General features: G+C 41.9%; 1 protein-coding gene across 3 annotated transcripts in view; it reads left to right on the top strand.

The window, feature by feature from the left end:
* The window catches only part of LOC102074554 (cadherin-8), a 159,347-nt gene extending 150,096 nt beyond the window's left edge, over positions 1-9,251 (top strand). For 2 of the 3 annotated variants that reach the window (XM_074551089.1, XM_074551090.1), the window contains 2 exons: positions 5,560-5,811; positions 8,556-9,251. In XM_074551089.1, the coding sequence (XP_074407190.1) occupies positions 5,560-5,811; positions 8,556-9,049 (746 nt within the window). In that variant the 3' untranslated portion in view covers positions 9,050-9,251. Of the gene's footprint in view, positions 1-5,559; positions 5,812-8,555 lie in introns of those variants that run through there. The other variant, XR_012582464.1, reaches the window with a different exon arrangement.
* The last annotated feature ends 1,367 nt before the right edge of the window (positions 9,252-10,618 follow it).

The following is a 10,618-nucleotide window of genomic DNA, read 5'->3' on the forward strand; positions in this document are numbered from 1 at the left end:
GGGCTTTTCCTGCAGTGCAATCCTACCAGTCTAAAAAGGTGTTATTTGTAAATATTTTCATAGAAACAAAGTATGACTGAAAAAAAGAATAATGATTAGGGTGACTTATACAATGCCTGTTTGAGACTTCTCTGTGTCTCTTGACAGTTTTATTCTCAGGCTCTAAAAAGGGGATTGGAATCTTCCTATCATCCACCATTTCTCTGTGATTAGGTTTGAATTCTGAAGAAAAACAAAAATACCAAATTTCGAAATGATCTTTTAAAAATCTGTGTTTGACATTGTAAGGTTTCCACTAGTGAATATTAACTATTACAAGAGGGACATGCATATTAATTATGGTTATTAATGGTTATGCAAAGCTGAAATGGCATCAGCATTCTCTTGAATGTTCTTTTCTAGTGCCTTTGCAGCTGGTTGCTGAGTGTTCTAGAGCTCACATTCCTTCAAATGCCATGTGCTCTGGTTTTCTGCCTGTATTTTGCTAGTTTCCACTGAAACCTTGATGATAATAATTGAATTGCTTGGTTATTTCAAGTTTGGGGTTTTTATTTAAGAATAGATGCTACTTTTGAAAAGAGAATGGAGATGAATGAGCTGTCCCTGTCTTTTCCTTATCAGAAAAAGCAGGGAGTGTCACAGTAAGGATATTCCTGCTGCTCTTCCACTTGTGTCAAAGAACTCTATTTTACAGATAATCTGAGATTTGAAACTGTACACAGAATGATGTCTCTAATAAACAGGAAGAAATGTATATCTGTGTTTCCAGCTGCAGAGATTCCAATTAAAATTCCTTCTTCACATAAGTAATATATCCAGCATAGATAACAACTTCTACCACAAAGTCCTTAATACCATTAATTATTTGATCTTTCTGAGGACATTATAAAAGGGATAAAAAAAGAAAGGCAGAATTCTGTAGGTGTTAGGTGGCACAGCAGGGAACTCCACTGATCTGAGCATATCTGACTGCAAGGGAATTAAAGAATTGTAATAATGTGTGCAGAGAAAATGACAAGCGCAAACTCACTGCTTCTGATTTTTACTTTTGTTCTGTTATTTTATTGTCTGGCTTAAAATTGCAAGATACATTCTTGCACAAAGTGGGAGATGAAGGGATTGACTCCTGCCTGCTAATTTCACATCCTGATTGCTGTTGATGCTGTTAAAGTCACTCGTGTCCAGAAAATCCAGAAGTAGCTTTGTATTAAAATGATTGCATTTACATTTTCTCAAAATCGTTTATCCATGAGCCTCAAAAGAGATCTGGGAGATTTGAGAACAGCTGGGGAATGTGCAGAAAGCACTTGGCCCTGGGGTAATTGCTGTGGTTATGCAAACTACCTTTGTCTGGAAACCACACTGGACATCTTTTAAAGACCTGCATTGTCATCCTTTGTTCCTGCTGTGAGGGAGATATTCCCAAAACAGTCTCTTTCATGGTTATTTCAAGAATCTGCTTGTAAATTTCAGAGACTGAGAGTCAGCCAGGGAGCTGAGCCACCAGGTATTTTTATATATTTTTATAAAAAGGCAGAAGTGAGCTCCTGCTCTGAGCTGTAGTTGTGCATGCTCAGAGCTCTGTTCCCCTGATCTGACACTGATGCTGTGAGAGTTATTAAGATTTTGCACCGTTCCTGAAGGCTGCAGGACAGGATGCAGCTCCTGGTCCATCCTGGGTGGTGGGTACATCACCAGGGAGAGGGTATTTCATAGGGCTCAGGCATTTCCATGGACTTCTCCAGCCTTTTCCCCACAGAAGGGCACAGCATTCCTGGAGACTCCTTCTGATGGAGAATGTCAGAACCCCTCCTGGATGTGGCTCCCTGGCTGGAGGAACACTCTTAGTGGCTCTGTGCCTGTGACAGACAGCTCAGAGCTCTGTGAGCAGGAGCTTTGGGGCTTTTCTGCATGTGCTTTTCCTTGTTTTGCTAAAAGTACCATGAATAAATAAACACTGAGCAGTGCTGTAGTGAAGGGATCAGTGGGTTAATTGGGAAGATGAGGTGATTGTCCCTTCTCCTGCTGAGCACCTGCTGCCAAGTTCATTCATCCAGGTTGTTCCTGGAGGAGGCTCCTTCTGGAATGTCCAGAAAGGAGAAAGAAAATCAGACAAATTGAGTTTATTGCTGATCAGCTGCCAGGATTTATCTTCAAGTTCTAGGAACCAACTAAAATGTCAACCCAAGGAGTTGTTCTTCCACATCTCCAGCAACACCAAGGTATATTTATTTTAAGACATGGCTATGAAGGGGAAAGAATTTATTGCTAAACAAAATTCCGAAGTCAAACGGAGGACTTGCCATCCATTGGCAAAACAATTTGGTAATTTCATTTTGTATTTTCTGTGTTCTGCTTGTCAGTTTCTTTTCTTTCCAGGCATTACATGTTCACTTTTAGTCAAACATGGTTTCTAACAAAAATCAAGCAAACAAACAAAAAATAAACCCCAACCAACAACAAAAAACAACCAAACAAGCCATCTGTAAGAAAAGAAAGTTATTCTCTTCTGCTTGTTTGACATCTCTTCTGTATAGTTCTGACCAGCCATTGCAACTTATTTTGCACTTAACTAACAGTTAATATCCCAAATACCTTGCATCTCTCTTGCTTTCTCTCGTTACTTCTGAACTTGAATTGATAACCATGGTGGTTATCAATTCCAACCAGGAATCAAGAAACCAGGTGGTTTCTTACACTCAACAAAGCTTCAGTGATGAGCACTTTATTTTCTCCATCTCTCCTTCCTCTCACTTTTTCTGCCCCCTTCTCTTTGGAGTACATCCTTCCTTTTTTTACTCAGTTATGCTCTGGTTTTTGCTTATTAGAATTTTCTGCAGCAGACAAGATGGCAGTGAGTGTCTCAGGAGGATGGAAGCGATCTGAAGCTGTTCCCAATAAGTGCAGCTTCTCTTTTTTAGTTCCTTCCTAAAGCAGGTGCCTTCCCTCTTTTGCATATCTGTAAAGTGCAGGGCTGTGGGCTCTGCAATCAATCCTGTGCTCCAGCTTGGGCAGAGAAGGATGCAGCAGGTTCACAGGAAGGAACAGCCTGTATCAGTACAGATTTTAGAGCACTGTGCTATAGAACTGTAAAAGTCTCTGGAGTTCCAAATAAGTGACTACAGATGTGACACCTCTGAGTGGGATTTGTCTCCAAGAAAGAGCTGGAAATTGAGCACCACAGAGTTGTTTTCTCTTTTGAAAGGTTAAAGCAAAAGGATTAAGGATGCAGCTTATGCTGGGATATTTTTAATTTTGCAGGAGAATGACAGCAGACAGGTGAATTTATTTTCCAGTATTTGAAAACAGGGAGGGGTGCCGAGGGGGAAAAGAAAGCCATCAGATTAAAAAAGGAACTTTTGCACATCCTGTAGTTAGTCTTACTTTGGTAAAGCTTTACACACCCATATTCAGGGAAACTGAGCTACAGGATTATTTTCCCAACTTAACTTTTCCCTTTTTTCCCAACAGAGAACAAGGAAAGGGTTTAACTTGCACTCATGTGTTAACACCTCTGGCACACCCAACCAAGGAGGAATGCAGGGTTTGTTCATTTCCAAATGTATATTAATTATTGGCTTCAAACACACGTGACTTTCCACTGCAGCACACTGGCACATGTGGCACAGGGTATCATCAGGGACTTTGGTCCTATTTGAGTTGTCAGAATTCTTAAGAGCTTATACCTGAAATTTGTCTTCAGTAAACACATATGCTTCCTTTCATTTTAAAAAGGGCACAAGGAAGAACTAGACTATTTATTTAGCTCCAGGGTGCCATCAGTTTTGATGTGACTGTTTCCAACTGGAATAGATAAAATCTCAGGTTTCCTGTGGAAAAAAAAAATCTTAGGCATCCTTTCTGTTCTGCAAAGGGACCGTATTTATTCTGTTTTATGAAGGAGTTAATTTTCAGATTGACCTTCATGTGTTGCATAATCTAAATTCATGAAAAATGCTGAAATCATCTGAAATATAAATTATAGGAAGAACCTCTCTAGGCCAAGTAAATGTGATTGGTAGGTGATTCTGCTGTGGAAGAGATAGAAAATTATAGAATCACAGAATGTTTGTGTGGGAAGGGACCTGATCTTCAGGAGAAGCCTATTGTCATATGAGCACTCCCAGTGTTTTCTTTCCTTCCACGGAATGACATTTAGCATTGCACGTGGCCATTTTAGAGCATAAAATATCAGGAGGCTTTCTTTCGTTCATGATGCATCAGGAAAATGAACCTCAACTCCTTCTTCCAAACAAGAACTGCAGCTCTATTTTTAAATTGTCACTGGATTCAACAGCAACATTCACACACACACACACATATTGCTCTTTGTTTCTCTAAATCACTTTTTTTAAACAAAACACAAACAGCAAACTAGTGCAAGTCAACATGCACTCTGTTTGTATAATTCCTAATATTGAACTATTATTTTATTCCACAGAATAAAACAGTTAAAAGTTACAGATTATTTAAGTATATAAAAAAATCAGAATTTTCTGTATATTTGATATGCCACTAATCATGGTTTATAACTGAGCACTATGACACATACAAGATTATTGATATCTGATATGTGTGTTTATAACTGTCTAGAATCTGTAATTTTTATAACTGCAAACTAAAATCTGTATGATTACCTTTAGAAAAATCAACTTGTATTCATCTGGTGAACTGATTCAGAGATTTCACTGGGTAACTCTATGGCTGTGTAGGATGCCATGCAGTCAGATGCCTCTTTATATTTCCAAAATTAACTTTCTGCATATGTGTGCAGAGGTAAGATGTCCTAGACTCATTTCCTGTCTGCCTCCATGGGAGATACAGCCTGATTTGCTCTCTTGTCTTCATTGAGGTCAAATAAATGTTCACATCTTTTAAAATTAGACCCACAACTTTTAATGCATTTAGCTTTTCTTTTGTCTTTATATAAAAAGGAAAAATCTTTTATAGCAGTGGAAAATGTGTAGTTTGTGGTTGTAAGACAAGGAAGATTTGTATTAATTGGTGGATATGCTTTAAGTCTGGGTTTCTTTAACATCTCATTTCTCTCTTGTTTTACTGGCTGGATTTTTATGACTACGTGACTTGAAAAAAAAAGTGGTGAATCGATGGGAAGATATCTGTAGTGCTGTATGCAGAGGAGAAATAAGGGATTATGATCTCCTTATCACGCGAGAAAATGCATATATTGCTCTTGAGGCAGCTGGACAGAAAGGAGAGGCATTTCTGTGTCACGTACCATGGAACGTTTGTGCTGAGGTCCCTGAAGGCACTGAGGAAGAGCTGTGTGTTGAGATGTTGCCATTTTCACAGATTTCAAAGAATGACTAAGTTGGAAGAGGCCTTAAAGATCATCGAGTCCAACCCAGCCCTAACACCTCAGCTAGAACATGGCATCCAGTGCCACATCGAGTCTTTTTTTAACACATCCAGGGATGGTGACTCCACCACCTCCCCGGGCAGGCCATTCCAGAACTTTATCACTCTTTCTGTGAAAAACTTTTTCCTAATTTCCAACTTAAATTTCCCTTGATGCATCTTGAGATTTTTTCCTTGCAGATAACACCCTGAGCATCCTGGCCAAGCACAGCGGCTTCAGCCGGCAGAAGCAGGAGGTGTACCTGCTGCCCATCGTCATCAGCGACAGCGGCACGCCGCCCATGAGCAGCACAGGCACGCTGACCATCCGCGTGTGCGGCTGCAGCAGCGATGGCACCGTGCAATCCTGCAACGCCGAGGCCTACGTGCTGCCCATCGGGCTCAGCATGGGCGCCCTCATCGCCATCCTGGCCTGCATCATCCTGCTGCTCGGTGGGTGCTCACGGCATGGTCTGCGGTATGGCCTGGCCCACGGTACGGCCTGGCTTGTGGTATGGCGCGGCCTGTGGTATGGCCTGGCCTGTGGTACAGCCTGGCCTGTGGTACAACATGGCCTGCGGTACGGCATGGCCTGCGGTACAGCATAGCCTGCGGTATGGCCTGGCTTGCGGTATGGCCTGGCTTGCGGTATGGCCTGGCTTGTGGTATGGCCTGGCCTGCGGTACGGCCTGGCCTGTGGTATGGCCTGCAGTACGGCATGGCCCACGGCACAGCCTGGCTCATGGCATAACCCGCAGCATGGCCCATGGCATGGCCTGGCCTGCGCACAGCCTGTGGTACGGCCTAGCCAACAGCATGGCCTGGCCTGTGGCACAGCCTGTGGTATGGCCCAGCCCATGGCATGGCCTGGCCTGCGGTACAGCCTGGCCTGTGGCACGGCCTGTGGTACAACACAGCCCACAGCATGTCCTGTCCCGTGGCATGGCCTGCGGCATGGCCTGTGGCACGGCCTGGCCTGCCACATGGTCTGCAGTATGGCCCAGCTCATGGCATGGCCTGGCCTGCGGTACAACCCAGCCCATGGCACAGCCTGCGGTATAGCCCAGCCAGTGGCACGGCCTGGCATTCAGCATAGCCTGGCTCATGGCACAGCCTGCAGTACAGCCCACGGCACAGCCTGGCCTGCGGTACAGCCTGCTGTACAGCCCAGCCAACGGCATGGCATGGCCCACAGCATAGCCTGGCTCGTGGCACAGCCTGCAGTATGGCCCATGGCATGGCCTGGCCTGTGGTATGGCCCACGTCACAAATCCCCTGGTGTCTGCTGGCTCTGAGGAGGTGTGAGGTTCAGAGAGGAGGAGGGACAGTCCAGTCCAACACTATGTGCAGCAGCACTGACAGTGCTGGCAGTTATTTTATTTGAAGGGAATGCCCTGACAAAGACGGGAATGATGAATCTGACTCCATGCTCTCAGAAGGCTAATTTATTACTTTATAATACTATATTATATTAAAGAATAGTATAGTATGCTAAAGAATAGAGAAAGGATACTTACAGAATGCTAAAAAGATAATAATGAAAACTCGTGACTCTTTCCAGAGTCTTGACACAGCTTGGCCCTGATTGGCCAAGGAGTCAAAAGAACTCATAGCAGAATCCAATGAAACAATCACCTGTGGGTAAACAATCTCCAAACATATTCCACATGAGCCCAACACAGGAGAAGCAAATGAGATAAGAATTGTTTTCCTTTTCTCTGAGGCTTCTCAGCATCCCAGGAGAAGAATCCTGAGTGAAGGGATTTTTTTTCACAGATTGTGGATGCCACAGGCAGTAGGACTGAATCCCTCATGTCCTAATGGCTGGACAGAAGCAGAGAGAGCAAAGTCCTGTTTTGAAGTAGTCACACAAGAGTTACCAAATAAACAGGTCTGGAATGGGAAACTGAAAATCACATGGGGATGAGCAGCAAGATGAACACAGTGTGGGCTACACCTGATGGAAAATGGATCTGTGGTATATTCTAAGACTTGTGTGAATCATGGAATCAGAGAATGTCCTGAGCTGCAAGGGACCCACAGGGATCATTGACCCAGCTCCTGGCCTTGTCCAGACTCCCCAGCAATGCTCCCTGGGCATCTCCGGTGTCCAGACCCTCCTGGAGCTCTGGCACCCTCGGGGCTGTGCCCATTCCCTGGGCAGTGCCAGCACCTCTGGGGGAAGCAGAACCTTCCCCTGATCTCCAGCCTAAACCTGCTCCTGGCCCAGAGCAGAGCTCAGAGCTGCCCCTACAGCCCCATGGATCTTTGTCCTCAGTCCCTCTGCTGAAGCTGACATAGCCCAGTGCCCTCAGCCACTCCTGAGGTGGCCCCTGCAGGCCCTTCCCCAGCCCGGGCTCTCTCCTTTGGATGCCTTTTATAGCTTTATCTCTTTCCATTATATATATATTTATATTTGTATATTTCTATTAGGAGTTTATTCTGGATTGTAATGGCACAAGAGACACTAAAGCTTTACAAGATAAGCACTGTCGTATATTTTAATAAAACATTTGTGCACAACATCAAGCGAGGGAGAGAACAGTGAAAGGAGAGTTCTATTTCTGCACTTTGCAGCTTCACTTTGTGACTGATATTTACATCAGTAAATCAGTAAATGCTGAAGTTTAAGCATTAAACTGCAAAACCAAGCATAACCCATCTAGAGTTTTTTATGCAACACTCCCCGATTCTGAAATTGAGCTGAGCTCTATCTATCTCACTTATTTTCTCACTCTCTTTTAGTTATAGAATAGGATTCTCTTGAAGCAGGTAGGAAAAACACTGATTTCCTTCTCCTATTAGGGCTATGTTTTCAGAAAAACACTCTCTAATATTTGAAAACACCATCCCTTATGTAGATCTTTATAGACTATGTGAATAATGATAGTCCAACTTCACTTCCAAAGGGAAAAGTTGAGGCTCGAAATTAGGAGTATGGGAAATCTTATTGCTTCTATAAAATTGAGCTTCAGATGTATATATGAGCTGATAATCAAAGACTAGGTGAGTAATCAGAGTTTCTGACCCAATTTCCTTCACGTGAAGGGGGTTGAAGTCACAGGTCTTTCAGCTTTTCACCCTTATTACTCCCAATCCCACAAAAAGCAGCCTCTCACCTTCCCCAGCTGCACTCACCATATGGTGCTTGGGTTGGAAATGTTTTGCCTAATCATCTTGTGGTGCTCTCTTTGCAGTCATTGTGGTGCTGTTTGTGACACTAAGAAGACACAAGAATGAGCCTCTGATCATCAAAGATGATGAAGATGTGAGGGAAAATATCATTCGCTACGACGACGAAGGAGGTGGAGAGGAAGACACAGAAGCCTTTGACATTGCAACTTTGCAAAATCCAGATGGAATTAATGGATTTTTGCCTCGTAAGGATATTAAGCCTGATCTTCAATTTATGCCCAGGCAGGGTCTTGCACCTGTCCCTAATGGTGTTGATGTTGATGAATTTATTAATGTAAGGCTTCATGAAGCTGATAATGATCCCACAGCTCCGCCATATGACTCTATCCAGATTTATGGCTATGAAGGAAAGGGGTCAGCAGCTGGTTCCCTTAGCTCCTTGGAGTCCTCCACATCAGACTCAGACCAGAATTTTGACTACCTCAGTGAATGGGGTCCTCGCTTTAAAAGACTCGGAGAACTTTACTCAGTCGGAGAAAGTGACAAAGAAACTTGACAGTGGATTACAAACTTTTTCCCTGTTGACTTAATGATCATGTAATATTCTAGGGCCACTGCTGTTAGTTAAAACTAATGTGGCTTTTTGTTTTAGAGGCAAGTTTAGCGGCAGTCATCTATAAAATCAACTACATTGTAATGTTGAACCAAAAAAAAAAAGTATATGTTAGGAGGTTAAGTCTTGTGGAGTGTGAAGTAAAGTATGTGGAGTGTCTAGAAGTCTTTGGATATTTGATATTCACTTGACCACTCTGAAGATGGAGATTTGGATCTTTGATTATCTTCAGTGAATTGAAAAGAATAAAAAAGAAATTGGTGCTCTCTTAGGAAACGGACTTGCAGGGATTTGCTGTTGAACAGTAGCTCCTGCCCAGTATGTGTAAAGCTAAAGGTTTGTTTCTGCATTGCCAACAAAGATCCCGCCACAGAAATGTTCAAAGCAATATCTTGGTCTTCTTAGCAATGCTGAGCAGAAATAGCATTGCCAATTCCTACTGGCTCCTACTGTGCAGTGACCATCCATTGTACATACAGTAATTGTTGGCCACGCCACCACAGACTGAATATCATCTTTAAATATTGTGTCAAGCCTTAAAATATTCACATGTTCTTAATCCATTCCAGTGATGGGTAATAAATACTACTAATGTGTAGAGCTTCAGAGGCAGGGCTGCAAAACCTTGCTTCACAAAAGGATCTTTTTTTCTAGAAGAAGGATCAACCCTGTGCTTCGTCTTCTGAAAGAAAAAACTGTGAAATGGGATGGACTTACATAAATGAAAGAATTGCTGATTTTATTGCTAAAGATCGAATTTATTTGTTTAATCTTTGAAATAAATATTTTATTGATGTCCATTACTGCTTTTATTTATTAAGACTGATAATCTATAGAGTAAGATTATGAAGAAAACTAAATTATATCAGTTAGAATTTTTTTTTCTATATATAATGAATGTTTCATACATGTACATTTTGAAAAGAAAAATGACAAATTGTTGCAGGTTAAAGCAGTTCCCTGTCCATTTGCAGTAGCTGAATTTTAAGAGAATGCTGGCAGGAATTAAACATTGCCAGAGAAAACTTTTGACAGTTTTATATCTTCTTCATAAATCTAGTACCTGGTGTTTTTAATACAAGCACAAACAGCTGGAAGTAAACTGGTTCATGTGAATATTTAAACTATAGACTTTTAGAAATCCACACATAACACAGTACAGTAAAAAAAACATGCTTATAGTTCTCCACTGTATTAGAGCAGGAACCAGTGTGTACATAATTTTACTGCTTCTGTTATTAGCATTTTTTTCTATAATATTCATAGTGATGCACCAGGGCTCTTGCACACAGAGAAAGAACACTAGAAGCTGCAAGCATACTCAATTTGTAATGCAAACTTGCCATTTAGAAGTAGCAATTGTATAAGAAAACTACGTATTACATGCAAATCATTTTAATTTTCTACTTTGTTTTGAAGCTATATTATTGTTTGTTTATTTACTCCATGTATTGTATTCAGAGAAACTCCTGTATTGTTTCCTACTTTGTGAAATATATTTTTATAAATACT

This window comes from Zonotrichia albicollis, chromosome 13, assembly GCF_047830755.1.
Source record: "Zonotrichia albicollis isolate bZonAlb1 chromosome 13, bZonAlb1.hap1, whole genome shotgun sequence".
In the NCBI taxonomy this organism is placed as follows: domain Eukaryota; kingdom Metazoa; phylum Chordata; class Aves; order Passeriformes; family Passerellidae; genus Zonotrichia; species Zonotrichia albicollis.